This window comes from Bos indicus, chromosome 5, assembly GCF_029378745.1.
Source record: "Bos indicus isolate NIAB-ARS_2022 breed Sahiwal x Tharparkar chromosome 5, NIAB-ARS_B.indTharparkar_mat_pri_1.0, whole genome shotgun sequence".
Lineage (NCBI taxonomy): Eukaryota > Metazoa > Chordata > Mammalia > Artiodactyla > Bovidae > Bos > Bos indicus.
This window is the reverse complement of record NC_091764.1, coordinates 113413181-113437151: the sequence shown is the minus strand read 5'-3', so window position 1 is coordinate 113437151 and position 23971 is coordinate 113413181. Positions and strand designations below refer to the sequence as shown.

At 61.4% G+C, this 23971-nt stretch overlaps 2 protein-coding genes across 4 annotated transcripts; both read left to right on the top strand.

The window, feature by feature from the left end:
- The first annotated feature begins 7476 nt into the window (after positions 1–7476).
- On the top strand, positions 7477–9478 carry TNFRSF13C (TNF receptor superfamily member 13C). Of its 3 annotated transcripts, none has more exons than XM_070790504.1 (3): positions 7477–7661; positions 8033–8293; positions 8817–9478. In XM_070790504.1, the coding sequence occupies exons 1-3, from the start codon at positions 7526–7528 to the stop codon at positions 8996–8998; spliced, it is 579 nt and encodes a 192-aa protein (XP_070646605.1). In that variant the 5' UTR covers positions 7477–7525; the 3' UTR covers positions 8999–9478. The 3 variants fall into 3 exon arrangements, with proteins under 3 accessions (XP_070646605.1, XP_019815722.2, XP_070646604.1); XM_019960163.2 differs by having other exon boundaries at positions 8030–8293; XM_070790503.1 differs by having other exon boundaries at positions 7952–8293.
- Positions 9479–17318: 7840 nt separating this feature from the next.
- Positions 17319–22884, top strand: SHISA8 (shisa family member 8). Its single transcript, XM_070790502.1, has 4 exons — positions 17319–18236; positions 20783–20916; positions 21652–21798; positions 22189–22884. The coding sequence occupies exons 1-4, from the start codon at positions 17707–17709 to the stop codon at positions 22581–22583; spliced, it is 1206 nt and encodes a 401-aa protein (XP_070646603.1). The 5' UTR covers positions 17319–17706; the 3' UTR covers positions 22584–22884.
- Positions 22885–23971: the final 1087 nt, after the last annotated feature.

Sequence of the window (23971 nt, the reverse complement as noted above, 5' to 3'; positions counted from 1 at the left end):
GAGCCATTCCCACCTGCTGGGGCCCGTTAGCACAGGGGCGGGCAGGCCTCGTGGAGGGGAGGGCGGGGAGCAGGGTAGGAGCCTGGGGCTCCAGCCCAGAACTCCCTCCGCATCTGGGGAGGGAGGCCCCCTTCTGTGCCGAGGTGGGGAGTGGGTCTCCGCGGGGATGGACAGGATCAGCTGAGGCTCAGGAGGTCAGCTTCCCAGAAGGACCTGGGGTCCTAGAAACCAGCCTTGTCTTCAGCCCCTCGGAGCCTGGGCCATAAAGGTTGGGGCCCCGCAGGGCTGCTGGAGGGGAGCGGAGGGTGACGGGCCGAGGTGTCCAAGCAGGAGCGAGCAGGGGTGTGGGTACGCCCTGCCTGCCACATCTGGGATGGAGTCAAATAGGGTCCTCCATACCCCCTCCCCGCCCCCAGCCAACACGGGGCTCTCTCTCCCTCTCTCTCTCTCTGGTGCCTGTGCCACATTTTCTTCGCCACCTGGTGCCATTTAACAAGAGAAATGGCATCACATTTTCCAGCCGAGGACCTGGGAGCCTTCCAAATGCTGGGGGAGCTCCATGCTGTCAAGGCTCCAGCGAGCTCAGAGGGGGCCCCGGAACCCTGGAACCCTGCCTCTGCCTCACAGCGGAGCTGAGCCCTCAGGCCCGGGAGCCAGCCAGCGAGTGGAGGTCAGCGACCCTGTCTGGGAGCCGGTGTGACGGAGGGAAGTGAAGGAGGGCCTGTATTGACGCCCCTGTGGTGCCCAGCACAGGTGCCTGGTGCCAGGGAGGGAGATGGGAAAGGCTGCCCTTGACTCTCATGCTCGATGTGCCTGCGTTTCCTCGTCTGTAGCTTGGGGTCAGGCTAACTGATGCCTCTCTTCCAACCGCTTGTGAGGACCGAGAGCGAGAAGCTGTGATGTTAAACAAACAAAAAAAACCTCAAAGCTATTCAAAGACCTCAGGCTGGCCACAGTCACAGGCGGTCACGTCGGAGGTGGTTACTGATGGTGGGCATGGACCCCTGGGCAGCAGGTCCAAGGCAGTGGGCAGCCTGAGGCTCCATGCTCCCTGAGAACACAGGGGAGGGAGGGGGGCATCGGGGCCCCACACCACGAGGGTGAGGCATTGAGGCTGCCAGAGGGGCAGGGCACGCTCAGGGGCACAGGTTTCTTTGGGTCTTCAGGCCACCTGGTTGCGGGCAGCCCTCGAGCCCAGGCCCCAGGGTCTCAGGCTCTCTGTAGAAGGCAACCCAGACCCAGGCATCCCGGGCCCGGGCTGACACTATTTCCCCTCCCAGCCCAGGAGGGGGCTCCGAGCCTGGCACCTGCGTCTCTGCCACCCCTCAGCGAGCAGAGGCAGGGGCGGCCTGGGGCTGTGGCTAAGACAGAGCAGCCTGGCCACAGAGGGGAAGTGATGCAGTGGGAAAGGACCCGGCCTTTGCGTCCCACTGCCTCGGGGTCTGCGGCCAACCTGCAGCATGACCTGGGGTGGCTCACTTCCCACCCCCGGGCCCCGCAGCCTGGCGAGGTCCTCGAGAGGCTCAGAGAAACCCAAGGGCCAGGCACCGCACCTGCCAGGGTCTGGCCCTCCACGCCCTCCGCAGATGGTGGCCCCAGGGGTTGCGGGGGGAGTGGTTGGCTGGCTGTGCCCAGGGGTGTGGAGGGTGAGATGAGCGCAGGAGGTGATTGAACTAAAGCCCCGCTGCGGGATGTCCCTCCCCAAACACACCGGGTGCCGGGCCAGGCCTACCTGGAAGGACTCCAGCTCAAAGGGACCCTTTCCAGAAGATGCCTGCTCACCTAACCCCTCCCCCGCCACCCCCGCCCCGCTCAGTCTCCCCTGGGGCTGCAAGCGTGCAAGCAGAGAATCATTGTGAAAGGACTTCTCACAGACATGGGGCACGGGGCGAGGCCTGGGGAGGCTGAGGGGGTGGGCTGCGGAGCTCGCTGCACCCCGAAGCTGTGAGGCCCAATCGAGTGTGACCCTAGGGATGGGGCTGGGGTCCCTGAACAGCTGCTCTGGGCGGGACAGCGCGTGGCCATCCCTGGTGCCCATGACCTGTGGTGTCGGGGGGGGGGGGCGGTGCCAGAGACATCTGGGGGGGCCTCTGCAGCTAACATGTAGCGGGTGCTTGGTCTGACTGGGTAACAGCCTTGCCCGGCCAGGCTGAGAGGGGACCCCAGCTCTCGGTCCTCCTCTGTGCTGGACTAGACCCCCCACCCCCGCCCACCGCCGATGTCATCAACCGGCAGAAGTGCTATGGAGGGGCGGTGGCAGGAAGGCTTAGGGCCCGGGGCTGCCTGGCTCATCCCTCCTCCTGAGCTTGCTTTGTTCTCTGCAAAGGATCTCGAGGCCACCACCTCCCCCACAGGTCAAGGCAGGGGGCACAGGGCCAGGCCACGGTGGGCATGCACCCCGCCGTCTCCCTGGTTGCTGCGGCCCGTTGGTCCCCGGGCCTCGCCCGCTCCTCCCCAGACATCCTCAGGGTCACTCGGACCTCTGTCCTCCTGTTCCAAGGTCGCCAAGGCTCCGGCCCTCCCGGCCGCCCTGCGCTCCTGACATTTCCTCCCTAGCATGTCTCACCTCCTCGCCTCCTCTGTGGTCTCACTGTTGGGTCTGTGTCTCTGTGGTTCCCTGCTATTGCCCCAGAACCTAGAACACTGCTTGACCCATGGTACATCCCCGGTCCCTCCTGGGTGGTGCCCTGAATGAGGCCTGGGGACAGCTGGCCCCTTGGGTGGTGGTCCTGCTCCCCGTCTGCCCCACCCGCCAAGTCTCAGCATCTCTGTCCACCTTACGTACCTGTAGGCCTGGCCCCAGAGGGTGCGGGCCTCCTCTCCCTGTGAGGCTGAGGGGCCGGGTCTCCTTTCGGACCTCACATGGAGGCCCACACCCCCCAGCCTGGGGCCAGGCTGAGAGATCTGCTGGGGCTGCACGTGTGTGATTGGTAGCGGGGGGAGGGATGGGGCCTTGAGGATAGGCAGAGGGGCCTGGGAGCCTGGGCGAGGACTTCCTAACTGCTTCCTGGACAGGCAGCCTCAGGGAGCACTCCCACCTCTGTCCCTCTGTTCCAAGGTCTCACCTTGTGTAACTTGGATTCAAGGGGAGAGGGGTCCCAGGGACCTCTGGCCTCACCAGGACTTTGAGCTGACCTCCCTGCCTCTCCCAACACTTCCCCATGTCCAGAGGCCCCACATCACACCCTTCCCATTCTCCCTGGTGGGAAAGGAGACTTTCTGGCAGTGTCTTGGATGTCAGAGCTAAAATGACATCTGTTGGCCAAAAGTTTGAACTAAACTTTTTAGCCAACCCAATACATGAGAAAAGCAAAGGAGGGCTTTCCCTGAAGGCACAGTGGATAGGAATCCCCACGTCAAGGCAAGAGACATGGGTTCAATCCCTGGTCCAGGAAGATTCTACACGCCAAGGAGTAACTAAGCCTGCGTCCCACAAGTACTGAGCCCTTGCTCCACAAAAAAGAGAAGCCGCCGCAGTGAGAAGCCCGCATACCGCAACTAGAGGAAGCCTCTCACAGTAGAGAAGACCTGGTGCAGCCCCAAAATAAAGAAAGGTAAAGGGAATCTCGACTCTGGGGGCCCTGGCCGCTGTGACAAAATGAGATGGAGTGAGACAGAATTCCCCGGTGGTCCAGTGGTTAGGGCTCCACGCCTTCACTGCCAGGACCTAGATTGGATCCCGGGTCAGAAAACTAAGACCTTGCATGTTATGTGGTTTGGCCCCAAAAAAGAAGATGACACTAGAGAGCCAACACAAGCACTCAGACCGACAGGCCATCACAGCCCGTGGCCCCTCTCTCTATGAAACACAAAACCTGATTGTACACGAGAATGTAAAGGCATAAAAATAACACTGGGATGAAAGGCTTCAACAAAGTGAAAACACACCCCCTCTGGGGAGCGGCAGAGAAATGCCCCTTCTTACTCATCGACTTCGGTATTGTATGAGGGTTTTTTTCATGAGAACATGTTCAGATATTAGTCACAAAATTACAAATAAAACTAATTTTTAAGTAAAGAACACAGGCATCCCAGGTCTCAGAGCACTTTCACATCCAGATCTGGGGGCTGGGCCTCTCTGCCCCTGGGGCCTCCCCTCTCCACACCCCTGACACTGAGCTTATCCACCAGGCAGAATGTCCTCACTTCCCCACCCTGTCCTTGAGGCTTGAAGGGCACAGGCCACACTTCATGCTCAGCTGGACACAGACCCCAGCCAGAGCCGCACCCCCCTCCAACCCCCGTAGGTGCAGGGTCATCCCTCTGCCCCTCACAGTCCCTATTTCCCCATCTGAAAAAAAATGACATCATGATAGCACCTGTGTCAGAACCATGGGGAGGGTGTTTTGGGGGGTATTTTGGGGGACAGATCAAAGGAGACTCTGTTTTCCCTGACAGATTCAAATTAATCATTAAAAAAAAAAAACTCGGTGAATTAAAACTTGAGAACACTAATACATTCAATTAGAAGGGTTTTTCAGCAACAAAGTCCCTAATTTTCTACTTGTGCATACATAGAGTAATGATACCAAGTTAAAGTAAAAACTGTCAAGAGCACAGGGGACATTTGCTTGAACCACATTTGATTTTAGAAACTTAACCCTCCCTCTTGGTCAAATCTCACAGTTAAAAAGTGATACAGATGGTGAATTTTAAAAAGTAATAAATTGACTTCAGAGGATATGAAAAAATACATTGAGGAATAAACTTCTACCATATGGTCTGATGGTGAAATTTCTCTTTTTTTTTTTTTGGCAGCACATAGCATGTAGGATCTTAGTTCCCTAACCAGAAATTCAACCCCGTGCCCCCTACAGTGGAAGCTCAGAGTCTCAACCACTGGCCTACCAGGAAAGTCCCGAAATTTCTTAACCCCTAAGTCATCCAAACAGAGATTCAAGGTCTCCCGGCTTCCCTATTTAGGAAGCAAAAGTGAAAAGGTTTGGAGTCAGGCCCCTGCGGGCACGCAGGAGGCGCCCGGGAAGCCTGTGTGTCCAGCGAGGACCTCTTTCCTTCCAGGAGGCCTGCACCACCAGGCGCCACTCTCCCCGAATGGCCCGAGGCCCTGCCGGTCACCTCCTCTGCTCTCCGCCAGGGTCAGAGCGGCTGCAGGAAGACAGAGGCCCAGGGCCGCCCGTGCAGGGGTGGCTTGTGTACACGACCCCAGACCTGGCCCTCCCATCCCCCAGGCATAGGTTCTCCCCCAGGTTCCTGAGACTCAGCTCCCCCTGCCCAGTTGTCCGGCACCCAGCTTCAAAGAAGGGGCTGCCCAGGTGGCACAGAGGTAAAGAACAAGCCCGCCAAGGCAGGAGACACAAGAGATGCAGGTTCGATCCCTGGGTCAGGAAGAGCCCCTGGATGGAGGAGGGCATGGCAACCCACTCCAGCATTCTTGCCTGGGAAATTCCAAGGACGGAGGAGCCTGGCAGGCTACAGTCCATGGGGTCGCCAAGAGCACGCACACACAGAGGTTAGAAGAGATGCCCAATGCTATTAAGGGCTCGGCTGTCCCACAGCTAACAGGTAAGAGCGGCATCAGTAGTGATGGGGTGGGGAGGGGGACCCAGTCTTCTTGTCTTGCCCCCGCCCCTCTGCCCTCTAGGAGGGCCTGCCCTGCCCTGACTCCTGTGCAGGCTCCTGGCTCCCCTACCCGCTCAACACACACCCACACTCACACCCACACCCCCACCCCAGACCCACTTCTCCTTTGCAGTTGCCCCACCGCCTACACCTTCCTGCCACAGAGTTGCTGGCCCATGGGCAGGGGACGGAGAGGCAGTGGGCCCCGGGCTCCTGCAGGCCGGCTGTCTCAGGGTTTCCAGAGCAAGAAACCTGGGGGGGGGCCTAGCCCTGCTCCCCTCATTCCATCACGTCCCTCTTTCCTCTGAAACAACTGCTGGCTCATTCCCCGGCCCTGGGCTATGGTGCCAGCCTCCTTGCTGCGTTGCCCACCCTGGCCAGGCTGCAGCTGCACAGCAGCAGGCAGAGGGTCCCGTCGAAGGCACAGCTCAGAGAATCCCACCCACTCTAGTACCTCCTGGGGCTCCTCACTCCCCCAGGGCCTGCGGGGCGAGGCCTGGCCCTGCCCATCCGCAGCCTTGGACCCCCAAGGCAGCAGCCAAGCTGGTCCCCAGGGCAAGCTTCCCCTTGCCCCTCTCTTGCTTGTGAACTTGTCCGTCCCACCTTCTGTCTGGAAGGTTTCCCTCCTGCTTCAGCCGCTAAAGATCTAGTCCTGGCCCTGAGCCCCCTCCCTGCCCCCTGGACAGTTACTCTTTCCTCTGTGCACCTCCAGCCCTGAGTGCTTCGGGGTCTGGTAGGCCCACCACGAGGGCACCAAGTCCATGCTCCTTCCTGAGGCTTTCTGCTAGCCCTGGCCCCCCGCCGCTCCAAGTAGGGGGTCCAGCATCTGTCCAGGAAGGCCAAGGGGGCTTGTGTGTCTGCCTGAGATTCGGTCCGAGAGACACAGGTGAGAGTCAGGTGGGGCTGCCCCAAACACAAGAGACAGACAGGAGGGGCCTCGATGAGACACAAGGGTGAGCAGCCTGAACACACACAGCCCTGGGAAAAAGAAGTCAAGGTGGGTGGGCTGCCTACCGCCTGCTGGGCCTTGGTCTGTCTATCTATTTATTGGTTGGTCTGAGTCTTCCTCTTGCTTGAGAGCTAGAGACTGAGCTCCCTGGACCACCCTATCTACGCACTCCATTCCAGCCAGTGTTTAACAGGCAGGTCTGACTGGGACACTTCCTGCTGAAAGCCCTCCATGGCTCCCCAGTGCCCTTGCAGCCAGAGTCGTGGCTTCTCTCAGTCAAAGACCCAGCCCCGCCCTCTGGTCCCAGCACTACCTGGCCTTTGGATTTGGTGGAAGGCCTTTGTTTAACTGCCTGCTCCAGTGGACCTCACTCCATCTAGCAAACACCTGCTCGTTCTGTCCATAAAGTTGCCCTGTCCATGAAGTTTCCCTGTCCCCTCCGTGGGGATCACCTTCAGTGATGCTGTGGTGGAGAGGCACTGCCTCCCCCATTGCCACCTCCTGGTGTGGGAGTCCCCCAGGGGGCCTGGGACAATGTGGGCGCCCCGGTTGTGTTTGACAAACTGACCAGCGCTGCCTGAGAAGGACAGGAGGGCTCCCTGAAGGAGGAGGCAGGAAGGGGAAGAGGACTGGAGAGGATGGCCTGGGACTACAGGCTGGCCTTGGGGACGCCACCCCAGAGCTCTGTGTCCTGCTTAAGGGGCCCATCTCTGTGCCCCAAGATCAAGCCCCTGGGTCTCAGTCCCAGCCTGATTTCAGCACCCAGAATAGGGCCCGCCCCATGGCTGTCTAGGGGTGATGGTTGAATGGAGAAACCACAGAGGGTCTGGGGTGCTGGTCCACGGGCTAAGAGTGGTCCCACTCCAGCAGGCAGGAGGGCGGGCTGGGGCGGGGTGGGTGGCGCCCCGCCCGGTTTCCTCCCCGCGGGGCAGCAGAGCCCAGACTTGGTCCCGGCGGCGGCGGGGGTGCGCGCAGAAGGCTAGAGGCTCTGGCAGCATGCAGCGAGGGCGGAGAAGCCTGCGGGGCAAGGACCGGCCGGCACCCACGCAGTGCCTGCAGACCCAGTGCTTCGACCCGCTGGTCCGCAACTGTGTGGCCTGCAGTCTCCTCCGGACGACGGGGCCTAGACTGGGTAAGAGTCGAGCCGCGCCGACGCATGGCGCGCGCGCACGGGGCAGCCCTGGAGCGGGAAGGAGGGTGATGCTCGGAGTCGCAGGCATGCCCTCCCCACCCACCCGCCGCCGCCCTGTCCCAGGACGTGGGGAGGGGGCGGGGGCCTCGGGTTAACTGGCAAGGTGGGGTGGGGAATGTGAGCCGGGGGCCTGGAGGGGGCCCAGCCGTCGGCGCGTGGCCCTCACGGCCCTCTCTCGCCCCCTCGGCCTGCGCTGCCCCGCCCGGCCGTCCCCCTCTTCCGCGGCCCAGCCTCACCTTCCTCCGGCCCTCCCCCTCCCCACACCCCCCTTCCCTCCGCCCCCTGCTCCCCCTGCCCGTCCCCTCCAGCAGGCGACCCGAGCAGCCTGGCGCCCGGGACGGCGCTGCAGCCGCAGGAGTCGGCGGGCCCGGGGACCCCCGCGGAGGCCGAAGCGGCGCTGCCGCTCCCTGCGCTGCTCTTCGGAGCCCCCGCGCTGCTGGGCCTTGCGCTGGCCCTGGCCCTGCTCGGGCTGGTGACCTGGAAGCGCCGGCGGCGGCAGCCGGGCGCGGCGGTGGTCCCCGAGGCTCCGGAGGCCGCGGAGGTCCCGGAGGCCCCGGACGGAGGCCCAGACAGTAAGTTCCTCGTCTAGGGGACTGGAGAGGGTTGGGGGCCGTCGGAGGGGAAGCGTGGCCCTTGAGGGGTCCGAGGAGGGGTGGGTGAAGGGGTAGGGATGGTGTGAAGGAGGCAAGGCCGAATGGAGAGAAATAGTCCGGCCAGAGACCCCAGTCCAGGCGAGGGACACAGCTCTAATGTCCCAGACCTGTGTGAGGAAGAAACCCAAGGCTGGGGAGCCCAGTTGAGGGTTGGGGGGGGAGTGGCCTATCCTACCCTCTCTCTGGGACAGCCAGACTGGTTCCCACCTCTCCTTGCCCTCTGTCAGCACTGGCATTTTGCCAACCAGCTCTAGCAACTTCCCATCCTGAGGGCCCATCATGTGCCACCCCACCCCATCCCACCAGTGGGGCTTTATCAACTGACTTCTCTCCCATCAGTCAGAGGGCTGTCCCACCAGGGAGGCTTCTAGAACAGTGGGTGGGGACGGCTGCGAGCCAATCCTGACCCTGCACCACCCGCAACCCCCCACCCCCACCCCAGAGTCCCTGGATGTTGACACCACACTCTCCCCCGGAACCCTGGATGCCACGGCTCCCATCTGGCTTCTGCCCAGTGAAGACCCAGCGGCCACCCCACCTACCCACAGCGTCCCTGTGCCAGCCACAGAACTGGGTTCCACTGAGCTGGTGACCACCAAGACTGCCGGGCCTGAGCTACAGTAGCCACCGAGGAGGGCAGGAGGTGGCCCCCACCCTCTCTATGGGCCACCAGCCGGACTTGGAGGCCGAATTCAGTTCTTCACTCCGGTGCCCACTGTCCCTTCTGGGAGCCCACCTGCTCCCCAGCTAACCCTGCAGAGCTACAGGCACCCAGACCACAGGGTTTGGACTGCATGGCATTGTACCGCATGTTAGCATTGGCTTAAACTCAGACTGGGCTGCCCAGGTGGCGCTAGCGGTAAAGAATCTAATGCAGGAGACATTAAGGAGGCGGATTTGATCCCTGGGTTGGGAAGATCCCCTGGAGGAGGAAATGGCAACCCACTCCAGTACTCTTGCCTGGAGAATCCCATGGACAGAGGAGCCTGGTGGGTTACATTCCATGGGGTCGCAAAGAGTCGGACACAACTGAGAGACTGATCTGATCTGAGTGAGCACAAATACACAAAATAAACTCATACCATCTGTCCTAGTCCTCAAAGGTCATGGCTGAGCTCTGTGCTTTTTGAGTGGTTGGGATACTCTGAGTAGAGTTTTCCTTTAAGCTGGGGAAACCACCATAAACCAGAATGAATCTAGGAAAGCATTGAGTAGGAGGATGCTTAATTTGTACTGGGTTGTATTTAATACTTGCTCTCGGAGCTGTCCCGCTTTTAAACCGATGCAAATGGCAGCAGTGAGTAACCAACTGACCGGTTTGCTTTGGGATTTAGAACAAGATGGGTTTAAGAAATAGCCGGAATTGTGCTGGTTCTTGGGTATCTGTATCCTAGGGTCACCCCTGAGCTTGGCCTATCTGCTAAGATCTGTGATGCCATTTTTGCCCTGGTGGCAGCTTCCAGAGCCCCAGGCTCATGCTTGGGAGGAAGTCTGGAGCCTGTGGGGCTGGACTGCAATTGCACACTGGTGGCATGCTGACAGTGGCATGAGCCCACCTGGAGTGCTAGCGGCCTCTGGGGCACACAGCGCTGTATACAGGGCGGGGCCCAGGACCTGCAGGAGGCGCCTTAGTTAGGAGGCCAGGGCAGGCCTGTGGCCTTGAACCAGCTGGACCTGATGTCCTTTGAGTGCCCTTCGCTCTGTGGCCTGTCCTCCCCAAGTCAGGCATCCACCATCCCAGTGGAACTGTTCCTCTGACCGTGGTGCCCCTGCCCTGGGGCCTGGAATCAAGACCCTCCCTTCCAGTTCTGGACCACGCTGTGCACTCAGTCAGCTACTGGCTTTCCTGCCAAACCTCCTGCGATCAGGAGGGCTAGATCCTCCTGACCTGGACTCTGTCCTGGACTGTGGCCTTGGACTTTGTCACAGTTTAGCACCTTTGGAAGGGGCGAGGGATTGGGAAGTCAGAAGACGGTATTCTGAGCACCATGTTGTCCCCTCTGTAGGCTCTTGACCATATTATTTTCTCTTCTTTGGGCCATGCTGCACGCCTTGTGGGATCTTAGTTCCTGACCAGAGATGGAGCCCATGCCCTTGTCAGTGAGAGTTTGGAGTTGTAACCCCTGGACTGCCAGAGGACTCCCACCTTGACCATGCTCTTTTCCATGCATCAGCTCTCTGTCCATCTGTTCCTGACCTGCCCATCAGAGCTGCCCAGTAGACACCTGCCCTTCCAGCCCAGCCCTTTCCCAGCTCAGAAGATAGTCAGTGGCTTGCGCCGTTTGGCGCCCCCCAGAACCGGACAGCCACATCTGAGTCTCTTCTCTCCATCCTGAACACATCTCAGATGCCTCCCCCCATCCCCCCAGCCACCAGGTGGCTGAGGTGAGGTCAGGGTGAGGGCTGTAGGCAGGAGGGTCGGGGCAGGCCCAGAATGGGCCCAACTTTCCATTTCTCTGCCTCTCAGAGTTGGGGGAGCCTGAGCTGTTCTCGGCCACCCCCGTCTCCCTCCCCACCTTTGCTACCACAGCCAGGGGGTGGGCCCTGGCGGTGACACAAGTGGGTGCAGCCCCCTGGGGCCCAGACATGCAAACCTCTGGCACCACTGTGTCCCCACTGAACCCCTAGTCCAGTCTCAGTTTGCTTTTCTGAAAAACGGAGGTGGGGGTTGGATGCAAAGCTCTCCTCCTGGCCTGTGGCCCTCCAAGGACTGGAAGGGAACCTAGAGGATCCCCACTCCTCACCTCCAGTATACAGATGAGGACACTGAGTCTCTGTTTCCTGGAAGGAGAGTTGTTGCTTTAAAAAGGCCTTGACCTTTTTTAGAGCCCTTTTGGTCAAACTGCTTTCCTGAAAATCTGGACCAGTTCATGTTTCTGAGCAGGGATTATATGGCTCATTTTGCAGATAGGAAAGAAAAGGCCCAGAGAGGTGGAGGGACCTGGCCCAAGATACAATCAGCAGTGGGGGAGCTGGGCTAGACCTGGGCACCCTCTGGCCAGAAGGTCCCAGGAGCAGACCGGGAGCTGCAGACTCCAGGCATTGGTTCCAGGCTTTGCTCTTTATTTTCATCTCGACTCAAAGATTTCCCTCCTCAACTGGTCTCTTTCTGCAGTAAGAAGGATCCAAGATAGACTGGCAAAGCTGCTTCTTCAGATCGGAACCCAGGGAAGTAGCCCCCCTTCCCCAGCCTGTTTCTGGCTAGATTTTCCTGGTGCAGGGTCAGGTGTCCCCAAGGTCCCCAGGGCCCTGCAGGTGGGGGCGGGGCTGGCTGAAGTCTCAGTTCCTCCTGGGGCTTCCTGCAGGCACCTCTCACTTCCTGCCTGGCAGCCCTGGCTCCTGGCTCAAGGTGGGGGTGGGGAGGCCCAGCTGGTGAGGCCAGGAGGAGGGACGTGACCCCTAACCTCCCTCTGTCTCAGCAGGGATGGTCTCACACAGCCCTTGCCTTTAGAAGCTGTGGCATCTCTTGGGTCCTGTCTGCTACATGCAAAACGGAACCTGCGGGCCAACCAACTGTCCAAGATTAAAGAGGCCATTTGGCAAGTAGGGGCTCCACCTCATGAGTGCCTCTACTGACTTCCTTCCCTGGGATGCAGATACTTTTCTGCCCAGAGCCCCCCAACCCTCAGAAATTCTGCCCCCGCCCCATGTGAGTTTCCCAGAGCTGGCCTGAGGCGCTGGTCTCAGGAGTTACCGCTCCCATCTCCCACTGTCATCTGTTTACTGCCCCCGTTGATCCCAGATCCCAGCATGCCTGTGTTGTGCCAGGACCATGCTGGTCAGTGCCAGGAGGTCAGCCTCAGACCCCGCCATTAGGTCCTACTCCAGTGGGAGAGACAGCGGGACACAACAGGACAGGGTGATCCCGGCCAGAGCCAGGGAATGCCCCAAGCAGGTGCGGTGGGGGCACGGAGAAGGGACAGCGGTGTGTTTGTGTGTGATAATTCAGCATTTAGAGTGCTTTGGAGAGTAGGAGATATGCCCTGAGTCCTGCAGAGCTGTCTTGCTGGAACAGAGCAGAGAAAGGGCATTCCTGGCCCAGGGAGCTGCGTGCAAAGGTGCAGAGAAGTCGGGGCAGGGGAAGGGGCTGGAGACTTTGGGCACACGGCCGCTGAGTGCCAGGTGAGGCTGTCAGAACCTTCCCTGTGGCCACTCCCGCCCGGTGGCACCCAGGGGCACCCACCTCTGGGAGCACGCGCTCCTTCAGCTCCGTTGCTCGGTCTCACCCTTTCTGTCACCTCCAGACCCTTTAGCCCTCCCCTGGGCACAAGGTGGGAGCCCAATCCCATCTTCTCTGTTGTCAGTGACTCAGGCCAAATTCTCCCTTACCGAGAACCGAAATCTGACCTCTCTCCCCTCTCTGCCGGCTCCCCAGCTGCCTGATCCAGACCTGGGGGTGGGGAAGGGGGGTTGCAGGGGGGTGGGTGGTAGGAACAACTGCCCAGGGTCACACGGAGAATCGAGGAGAAGCCAGGAGGACACAGACGCCTGTGTTCTGGCTCGTACTCTTCGGGGGACTCTGCATGGGTTCCCGGGGCCCACCGGGCCTCTTGAGCATCTCTTCACTTCCCTGAGCTGCAGAGAATCTGAGGACCAGCCCCGGGCGTCCTGCATGGATCCAGGACGGTGCCGACGACTCTGGCGCAGGTGAAAGTCTATGTCGGCGGCTCCTGCGGTCAGCGAGACCCGGGGCACCTGGACCGCCTGCGTTCGGGCACCGGAAGGCCGGGCTGCGGGAGGAAGGGGGTGGGGCCAGGGCCAGAGGCGTGACGAGGGCGGGGTCAAGGAGGGAGGTGGGGCCGAGGAACCCCAAGCCTTGGGGTAGCAGGAAAGGGGCGGGGCCAGGAGCTGGTAGAAGGGGTGGGTTCAAGGCCCACCTGCAGGGAATACGGGAGGTCGTGTAGCAGCAAGGCACCGAGATCACGTGTAGACTCCAAACTCCGGACCGCCGCGCTCACGCGCGGTCCCTGTCCTCAAACGAGGCCCGAGGACCTCGACCCGAGCCGGGAGGGGACCAAATGCAGGGGCTTGGCCCCGACTTTGGGGAGAGATGGCCTCCCCCGCTCTGTCCCCCTCCTCCGGCTCGGCGCTCCGCGCTCGGAGCTGACCTCAGAGCTATGTCCTAGGAACCGGCAGGCTGGCGGGGCAGAGCGCACCTGTCCAGGGTGGAGGCGCGGGATGACCTCCGCCGAACACTGTCCTCTCTGGGTCTGTTTCCGCGCTAAGGTCACGGTGGGCAGCTCCGGACTTGCACCTTGGTTACGTGCACGCGGGTTAGAGAAGGGAAGCTGAGCTCCAGCACCCAGCGCCACCTCCCAACTCCCCCCTCCTCCCCCACCGCTCCCTCGCGACCTCAGGAGCGCGCGCGCGTCCGGTCCCTCCCACAGGCAGCTGGAGCCTGAGTCACGAACTGCCTCTCAGGGAGACAAAGGAGCCTCGGGTCCTCCCCTGCAGACCTCCCCCCCAACGTACATTCTTCGGCATCTGCACTAGCAGGGAATCCATGGTCCCCTGCAACGTCTGCTTCTTGGGTAACCTTCCACCATAGACGAAATGAGAGCAAGATGGGCTTGGCAATGACTCACAGAGGGCACCCACGGTGGAATCACCGTCTTCTTAGCACAGCTGTGGTGGGGGCTCCCAAAAGGCTGCAGGCTCCGATGTTGTTCAACCGGAGACCCGTTGACCTCTCCCTGCAGCCCTGCAGAAGAAGAGCTAGCAGCCCATCTTGCAGATGAGAGATCTGAGGCCCAGAAATGTTCATCGGTCTTATTAGAGCCGGAATTCCAACTCACATAAGTCTGGATCCGAAGTGAAGAATAGATAGGAGTTCTCAGTGTGAGGGGGCTGGAAAGGCATTCCAGAAAGAAACAACGCGTGGAAGGGCCCAGGGCTTCATGGAGGAGTTGATGTGCCAGGTGTTAGGCACTGGCACTGCTGCCAGGCCTCTGGGTCAGGGGCCTCTAGCTGCTTTCTCTGTACTGAACTGGTCAGAAGGTAGGTTTGGGGCATGCAGTGCAGGTTCCAGGCCAGACTCCGGCCCTTCCAGGCTGTGTGCCAGTCACCACAAGTCATTCCCCGTCCCGGGGTCTTGGGTTTCTCTCTAGGAAGGCTGGGCAGACTGGTTACCTACCACCTAGAATCCAGATGATGAGGCCCAAGCCAGGTTCTTAATGTACGTCCCCGATCTCTCCTCTCAGGACCCTGAGCCCTGCCCAGCCAGACCTGGGCACCAGGCGAGTACTCAACAGGGAGGGTTGTGCACAGGTACATTCACACTGCCACACACACATACACACATGTCCACGTGCAATGAAGGCCCTCACAGCTGTGCCAGCCCCAGACGTGTACACTCTCACTCATGTTCTTGAGCACACTCAGATACCCACATACTCCAGATCCCAGCTTTCGGAGCTGGGGGCAGGGCAGGTGCCCTTCATGAATGGCAACTCGGCTCCTCTGTCTGCCCCATGGGGCTTGCTGCAGATGCCAGGGGTTATTTTAAGCCTGGATCAATGGATGACTTTTGGTGATACAGGCTTGGGGGTGGCGGGCAGTGGAGACAAGGGGCTGGTGCTCTGGTGCCTTGTCATGGAGAGAGATCCCAGGGTCCAGGGAGGGCAGCTTGGACAAAGGGGTCTTCCCTTAACTGGACTACTCTGTCTCTAGATCCTCTTGCCCAGCACGTGGCTGGGCACCTGGGGGACAGGTGAGTGGATGGTCAGACCCCAGGGCTCAGCCAGTCAGCTGTGGTCTCTCTTTGCATTTGCCCTCTCTGTGTCATCCCTCACCCCAAGGCTGAGTGTTCACATGGAGACGGCATTGAGTGCCTGGCATGGACCCAGTAGATGTGGGCATCTATGGTTCCTGGCTGACCACTGAACCAGACTGAGATGGGGAGGAAGCCATGGATGTGGGGAGGAGTTGGAGGTTAGACATCAGTTCCTTGGGGGTATGGTAGGGCGGTGCCTGGAATCCAGCTCCTTCATTGGCTAAATAGAGACATATATCCTGATTGCAGTAAACTTGGGGTGGAAGCTGGGCAGAGCATCCAATGATGCGAAGAAAGTAGGGTCAGGAGAGGGGACCAGGGAGAAGCAGAGCATTAGAAGACTTGCTCTGGGTCCAACAGGGTCATGTTACCCGGGAAGAGGTCACAGTCCCAGGGAGCAGCAACAAGCCTCTTGAAACCTAGTGCCCAGTAATAGGGTGGGAAAGAGGGGAGAAGCAGCTACCCTCCGAGACTCAGTGACCCAGAGGGCTGCTTGGCAGTGTGTCTTGGGGGCATTGATACAAACTAGACAGTCTGTGCCATGGATTCCATTTCTAGGAATACCAGCTAAGGAAGCAGCAAAGGATGCACCAGAAAATATAGTTCTAAAGCAGAATAATATACTCAAAGTTTGACAGCAAAAAGTAAATGAAAAACCAGTTATAAAGCAGTTTGTAAAGCATCAGTTTTCCCTGGTAATGGGACTAAGGTAATGGAATTAAGATCCCTTTGTTCATCTATTTTCTTTTTTCTCTAAAATTGTAATAAAGCCTTTTAGTAGGGTAGGGTCTTCTGGGCTGGATCCAAAGCATATTTGTGGGTGGAGGACAGAGGAGCAGTCTGTTTTTGGCCAGGGCATAAGGAATGGGGGAGGGCTTTGAAGGGAGGTCACCCTCTTCCTGTCTTAGCCCTGAAATTAGTCTGTCAGCCCCTCATCTCATCAACAGAAAACCTGATCCTCCTTTAAATGTAAATCTGTCTCCTTCCTGCCTCCACCTCCTCCATTTTTATAAGCTGATCCCAGTTACTGAGTGAAGACAGGATGCAAGAGGGAGCAGGAAGGACCCAAGGAGCCCGAATTCTTCATCTGAAACCAGAGGCTAGAGTCACTTCATTCATTCAGCAGATGTGTGGGGACACCAGGAAACACGCCTGCAGTCAGCACCCCCCTAATGCTCTCATCTAGACAGTGGGAGGCCCCACACTGACCCCTCCCCACCAGAAGAGGCAGTTCCTGGTGTTAAAATGAGAAACTGAGGCAGGGAAAAGCCAGGCAGCTCACCTGGGTTGCTCAGATCACATTCTGCAGTTAAAACCAACTTCAGAATCATAACTGAGTAGTGCTCTGAGTAGGTTCCCTCCCAGCCCCTACCCCTACCCCGGGGCTTGAGAAAGGACCTGAGGGTCCAGTGGGGACCAGGGCGCAGTGTCTGACAAGGGCTCTGCCCCAAGGGGGGTCCCTGCGGGTAAACCAATCTCCTCCCTTTCTCACCTGGGCTGGCAGGAGAGATCCAGGGAGCTCCGGACTAGGCCATGTCCATCGCTCATAGACGTGTGGCCACCCACTGCAGGACCCCAGCCCAGCGTCCAGGAAGTTCTGGGACCCAGGTTCATGTCCCAGGGTTAACACTGAACCCGAGGCGGCCAGGAGGGGACCTAAACTTGGCCTTCTGCTGAGGCTCTGCTGGAAGTTTCCTTCCCATTTAACAGCCAGAACATCGAGGCGCGCAGAAGGGAATGGCCCTGCCTCAAGCCACACTTGTGTCTGGATCGGAACTGGCGGAGGGCGCGGGGAGGATGGGGGACAACAGCGACCCGCCAGGGCTGCCCGGTCCCTTCAGTCCCCGCACCTGTAAACACAAGCGCTCGCGCGGCGGGCCTCGTGTCCGAAGGAACAGTCCCGAGAGCCTTGGGCTGAGCGCCCTGGAGCGCCCGTTCCGAGGACCGCTCGCGGCGGGCCTTCGGGGAGGGTCTCGGTGGGGCGCTCCGCCGGTGCGGGGCCCGCTGTGCCACCGCCCTCCCGCCGCCGCGGCCGCGCTCCTCCCCCGGCCCTGCCTCCCTCCCGCCTGCCCTCCTTCCCCCGCTCTCTCCCTCCCCCGCCCGCCCGAGCCCGCGCGGAGCCGGAGCCGCAGCCAGAGCGCGGGCAGCGCGGAGCCGGCGGCGGGAAGGCAGCGGAATCCGGCGGCCTGCCGCCCCCGCTAGGACCGGGACCCGCACACCCGCCGGGCCGGGACCGCGCGCAGGAGAGGACCCACCGCCCGGCCCGGGGGTGGGGGGCAGTCCCAGGGCGCCAACTGGCCGGCTCGAGTCCGAGGTGAGCCTGCGAAGAGTACGCGCCCACTGGAGACCCGGCCCCGCGAGGCCCAGACCGAACCCCGGCCCAGGGTCTGGGGTCCTCGCGGGAAGCTGACGACAGAGGCGGTGTCCTCCAGGAGCCAGCGGCAGGGCGGCGAGGCGGGCGCGATCCCAGCGGGCGCGGACCAGCGGGCCCGGAGCGCGGCGGGACGGAGCCGCGGCGCGCCGCCATGCGCCGGGTGCTGTAGCCGTAGGCGCGGGCCCGATGGAGCGGGCCGGTGCGCGGGGGCTGCGCGGCCGCCGCGGGCCGCCGGGGCTCGGGCTCGGGCTCGGGCTCGGGCTGGCGCTGCTGCTGGCGCGGCCGCCGTCGGGCCGCGCGGGGGCCCCCGAGGCGCAGGAGCCGGCGGCTCCCGGCACAGCAGCCCCAGCCGGGGGCGACCGCTGCCGCGGCTACTACGACGTGATGGGTCAGTGGGACCCGCCCTTCAACTGCAGCTCGGGCGCCTACAACTTCTGCTGCGGCACGTGCGGCTACCGCTTCTGCTGCCACGACGGGCCGCGGCGCCTGGACCAGAGCCGCTGCTCCAACTACGACACGCCGGCCTGGGTGCAGACTGGCCGGCCGCCCGCGCGCGCCCGCGACGCCGCCGCGCCCCGGGACCCGGGCCGCGAACGCAGCCACACGGCCGTCTACGCGGTGTGCGGCGTCGCCGCGCTGCTGGTGCTAGCCGGCATCGGGGCGCGCCTGGGCCTGGAGAGGGCGCACAGCCCGCGCGCGCGGCGCGCCGTGACCAGGTGAGCGCGCGCGGCCCGGGGCCGGGGCCCGGGATCCCCTCCCAACCCCCTGGATGGCCAGCCTGCCGGGTGGGCTCCCCCTCGCGAGCCTTCGTTCTTCCTGACCCTCTGGAACCTCCGGTCCTCTCAACAGCCCCCTCCTCCAGGTTTTGCCTCCCCGCTTCTGAATCTCCAGGTCTGTTTCTCCCCACACCCCCTTCACGGAGGGAGACAGCCGATACCGCTCCGTCTCCCCTTGACCTTCCGGCGGGAGCTGGGTGCTGAGCCGCCTTCCCCCGTGGCTCCGGCCTCTTCCGGAGTTGGAGGGAGGGCAGGTCGCCCGACTGAGGGCACAAAATCCGTGCCTAGGGGAGGGGGCCAGGGCCCGAGCCCAACTAGCGCTGGGGTGGGGGCGTGCACTGATGTAGCGACAGGCATCTCAGGTCCCCAGGGAGGGGACATTTTCTGTGGCTCCCTTGGCTCTCTCCCCTCCTGCTTCCCTTCCCACTCCCCCCTCCACCCCCAAAGCTGTGACTCAGGGCTGACCTTATTTCCCTAGTGTTTTTAGAAGACCTCCCCATCTCACCCCACTCAGTGCCCTTGGGTAGAAGGGGATCTGCATTGGGTGCGGTACAGGGTCCTTTTGGCTGCGGTCTGGACAGGTGCTGAGTTCTGAGTTTTGTGTTAAGTGGGGGTCACAGGACCCAGGTTCCCTATCTCAGCTGGGAAAGGGACTCTGGGATTCGGTGTCCCAAACCTAAACCTTCACTTACACCCCATACCCCGATACACACTCACATGCCCCCAGTCACCCCCATGTCCTGGGGCCTGGGCCCTCCTCACTCGCTCATCCAGGCCCGGCTCCCTTGGGTGTGTGGGCTGCTGACACAGTGTGCGACAGGCTGGTACTTAGAAGTGACTGTGGAGAGAGGCCCCCATGCCTGTGTGGGGCTAGGTGTTAATGCTTTCCCACTCCTAGACTTCCCTCAGGGGCAGGAGGGCTTCCTTGGCACTCTATGGGACCCCTCATTCTCCAGACCACCCAGCCCACCTGCTCTAAGGCAGCTGTAGGCAGAGCCGGGACTGGAACCCTGGCTTCAGCTGCTGTGCTGCGTGCGATCTGGTGCCTCTCACCCTGGGTGCTGGATGCTTCAGGAGCAAGGCCTGGGCCTCCTGAGCTTGGAGCCTCCTGGAGCTGGATGAGGGGAGAGGACAGGGCCTGTCCTTGATCCGAGCGGGGCAGCAGGAACTGGGGGCCCATGATGGTGGAGGGGAGTGGCTGCGGCAGCCTAGGGACACATTCACCCGGAACCCACTTTATCCTCAGGGGACCAGGAAGCAGGTCTAGTGATGCTTCAGGAAGAGCTGGGCCACCCCTGTTGTGCTGTGTCCGTGGGCCAGTGCTGTTTTCTGTCTGGCCTTTAGGCTCCCATGTTCCCTGACTCCGATTTCTTATTTGGGGAGCTGTGTGTGGGTGTGCTCTGAACCCCTGCCCTCCTCCCCTCGAGTCACACCCTCTGCTTTGTTGAGCTTGCTGGTCAGGAAAGGCTTCTCAGACGGCTTGGTGGGGCGTCCAAGTCCATCTCTGGAGAAAGTTTGTGCAAAGGCTCAGAGGCATGAAAATCGCTCAGGTGTTTGGGAGAGCTGTCTGGTGGGTGCTCAGAGATGAGACCACGGGGGTGAGCAGCCAAGGAGTGAGCAGGGCACGTGGATCGGCTCAGGCAGGCGCTAGGAGACCTTCAGCTCCTGCCACATTGCAGCCAAACTGCGCCCATCCCAGGTGTCCCATCTCCAGTGTGCTTCAGCATGAATCAGTCATTTGAGGCCCCAGCGAGGAGGAAATCATGGGTTCTGGACTCTGAAGGCAGCTGGGCTGAAGGCTGGGTTTGGCTGTCTGTGGGGAAGGCTCAGTCAGATCCCGTCACAGCTGGGTGGGGGCTGGGTGTCCTGGTACCCAAGGTCACACAGCCTTTGGTGCGGGGCTGGCACTGTGGGATCTCCTGGCTCCTCCTTCCCCACACTGTCCATCCTCCTTGCTTGTGCTGGTAGCTAAGTCCCGGAACACAGCAGAAACCCCTGTGGCAAGAGGGGAGGAAGGTAGGCAGGTAAAAAAAAAAAAAGGCTTCCTGGTAGAGGAAGGATTCTGGTGGGCTTTGAAGAATGAGTAGGAGTTTTCCCAGAGGAGATGGAGAAGGAGTGGCACAAAGTCCAGGAGCCAGAGATGCTCAGATGCTTGTGTTGAGAGAGGGGGCTCAACATGGAGGGTCTTGGGGAGTAGACTCCAGAATGGGGAGGAGGAGAGCCTTTGGAAAATAAGGTGGCCCTGGTTACACGTGACCCCTTTAGTTTCCTGACCTGCTCTGAGAGTTGGCCATGTTTGGGCTACAGGTCATGTCTGGGAGGAGCAACTAGATATTTGGGGCTAATCACTGGGGAGAGGGGAGGCCAGAAGGGTTGAAAGAGCTGCCCAGGGCCAGACAATGAGAAGTCATGGCGGGCGCTGCCTCTGATGGGCCAAGCCTGGCTGACAGGGAAACAGGCTGCCTGTCACCACTCTTTCCCCACAGGACGCTGACGGAACTCCTGAAGCAGCCCAGCCCCCAGGAGCCACTGCCTCCGTCTCTGGGCCCACCTCTGGGTAGCTGTGTCCAGGTGCAGATGGGTGATGGCCTTTCCCGGGGCTCCCCCCACAAGAGCACAGGTGAGGCGGCTAGTGGCCGGGCCTTTGTTGATCCACAGCACGGAGCCGCCTTGTCAGGAGGGCCTGGGAGCAGGGGACCGGAGCGCTGAGGCTGTGAGCCATTTCTCAGATGGAAGTGAGCTGCCCGCCTCTGTGAGGGGACTAGTCAGCTTCTGTGAGGGGGGAGTGGGCAACTAGTCAGCTCCTCGTGGTGGACAGGGGTCCCTTCCAGGGTCCTGCAACCTCCAGCCTTGGGACTCTGTGAAGATTCCAGATTCAGGGATGCCCAGTTCAGACTCTGGGTCTGCCTGGTTCTAGGCTCTGGCTCAGAGCCCTGGCCTGCGTCTGTGGCCTCTCGTGGGCCTTTTCCTTCAGGCTGGTGCCTCCCTCTTGGACTCCTGCTGGCGATGCAGCCTTGACAGCACCTCCCCTCCCCCCACTATGGGTTCCAATCCTCAAACATTCTCTTCCCCTCTGGGAGAAGCTGATCCTGAGCCCCAGCACCAGGCTCCAATCGAACAAGCTGGCAAGTCATCCGTTAGATGAGCACCCCCTCAGGGCTGGCTGCTATTATTCACGTTTATTCTGAGCCAGGCCCTGTCCGAGGTACTGGAGATTCTGCCGTCAGGAGACAGAGAAGGAATGAGTTCCAAAGTCATCTCACAAGTTATCTTTAATTGCCCTCCGGGAGTGGGCTGCAAAAGAGGTGCGGCATGTCTTTCGGTCAGCGAGCCGAGTCTCATCTCCTCCTTCCAGACAAGAAACGCCCCAACAACGTGCCCCTGGGTTCGGTGACTGCGGGGCCCCCGCGCGCCCCGCGGCTGCAGGGCGGCGGCAACGTGACGCTGCAGCCCGACTTCGCTAAGTACACCACCCTCAAGGCAGCTGGGCTCAAGGCCGCAGGTGAGAGGCCGGGTTTGTGCTGGGGAGCTCCGGGCCCACTGCACCCCCGGAAGTGCAAGCGCTTGGATTGTGAGGCTCGGCGTCCCAGTTCTAAAGTTCCCGGCGCTCCAGCCAGCGTCCGCATCGCCCCCTCGCCGATCGGCTCCCACGCCTCGGCCGCCCCGCACCCTTCTCTGATCAGGCCGCTGCTCTGGGGCCGGGTAGCCGAATCTAGAGCCGGGGGGCGTAGCCTGTACCCTTCCCGGGTGGGCCTGAGATCCCCGCCTCTGCAGCCTGTACCTGCCGGGAGGCGCTGAAGCCCCGCCCCCGGGACCTGCCCCTGCCCCCGAGGTCTGACCCCGCCCCCGAGGTCTGGCCCCGCCCCCGACTCACGGCTCTCTGTCCCCGCAGAGGCCTCGGCTCCGGACTTCTACCAGCGTTTTCCTGCCACGGAACCCGCCCCGCTGACCCTCCCGTCGCGAGCCCGGAGGCCCCCCGAGGACTTGCCTGAGCTGCTCGACGCCTGCCCCTGGGCCCCCCCGGGCTACCCGCCCCCCGCCGGCTCCACCCCATCGGGCCACTACAAGGCCTGGACCGCCGGCCGCCCCGTCCGGCCCGCAGCCCGCGGCCACCTGGCGGTTCACGCCTCTCCCGCGCCGCGACGGCCGGGCCACGCGCCCCGGAGCCAGTTTAGCGTGGAGAAGCTGCCCGAGGCCTTCAGCCCGCAGGCTCCTGGCCTTTACGGCAGCGCCGGGCGCGGAACCCGGCACCTGAGCACCAACAGCAAAGCTGAGGTCACCGTGTGAAGAAGGAGCTGCCGATTCTCTCGAGGCGTTGCAGCGCCGGGAGCCCTCTTCTGCCAGGGGGACTTGCCACGGGCCTGACCGGGCGGGGGGCGCCCAGGCCGCGGAAGGAGGGGTGCCAGCCTTGAAGTCCAGCCCTTCTGCCTGCCCAGACTGGACCAGGAGGAGCCTTGGAGTCTTGTAGGGATATGGCACACTGGGTAAGGCCAGTGGTTCTGTCCTGGGGGCTCCTTGTGTAAATAAACCCTTTTCTGTGACTCCCATCCCTGAGAATAAAGGGGCCCCAGCTTGGCTCTGTGAGGCACTGATGGTGGAGGTGTTGGTCATTGACTGGACAGACGGCAGTGCCAGTAGAGGGCACAGCATGTGCAAGAGCAGAGGACTGAGAGCTGGTGGGCAAGTGCTCTGGGAGCTGGGGAGAAGTAGCTGGAGAGGGTGGTCAGGGCTGAATGCCAGCCGGAATGTCCACACCAGGAGGAGCCATGGGAGAGGGGGCAGCTAGGCTCCAGCCATCTTGGAGTTGGCACAGGGGAGAGAGCTGGTGGGCCCCCGAGGGTCCATGACCCTGAATGGAGGAGAGCCCCTCCAGCCAGTCACCTGCTTGACTTCGCTGAGCCTGGCTGATCCTCATTGACATTGTCTGGCCCTGGGCCGGCCCCTGGGCTGCAGGCCACTTGGCCAGCTTGGCCTGGGGCCACCCCCCTGATGGGCGTGGGCAGTGGGCCTGGAGACAGCTGGTACTCAGGATGGGGGAGCCTGCTCCCAGTGGCTGCTCTGGGGGAAACGGGGATGGGGCTGCTGGACCCAGAGCCTTGGCAGTGCCCCCACCAGGGTGCTTGCCCCCCCTCAGGCTTGGCACTTCCAGCTCTCCCTTTTCCTGGCTGTGGCCCAGGGCACTGCCAACACCCTGCATGCATCAAGTTCCTCTGTGCCAGGCACTGGTGGGAGGTTGAGGGTTGGGTTATGCCCCTCACTGGATATCTTAGGCACGGTATACTGTTTCGATAACAATGGCTGCCATTTGCTATTTCTTCTTTTAGTCCTCATGAAAGCCCCATGAGCATGTGGCTGGACAGATGAGGAAACTGAGGTCCTGAGACCTCAGTACCTTGCCAAGGTCACCCAACTGACGCAGTTTAGGCAGTTTAGGACTCTTCCATATTCTGCCGGCACTGTGGGTCTGGTGGTGGAATGGCAGCGTGTGTTGGCAGAGGGGCCCCTGCTCCCAGCCAGTCTCCGGCCTTCCTCCTGCTGGCTGGGCTGCCCGAGGCCCCCAAACCCTCCAGCTCTTCACCTGTAGGAGGGTCCACCTGGCCCTTTCTTACGTTCTCTTGAGAAAACCAAGGCCCAGAAGCCCCAGGTCAGAACAGAGGCCAGGGTCCATGGTTATG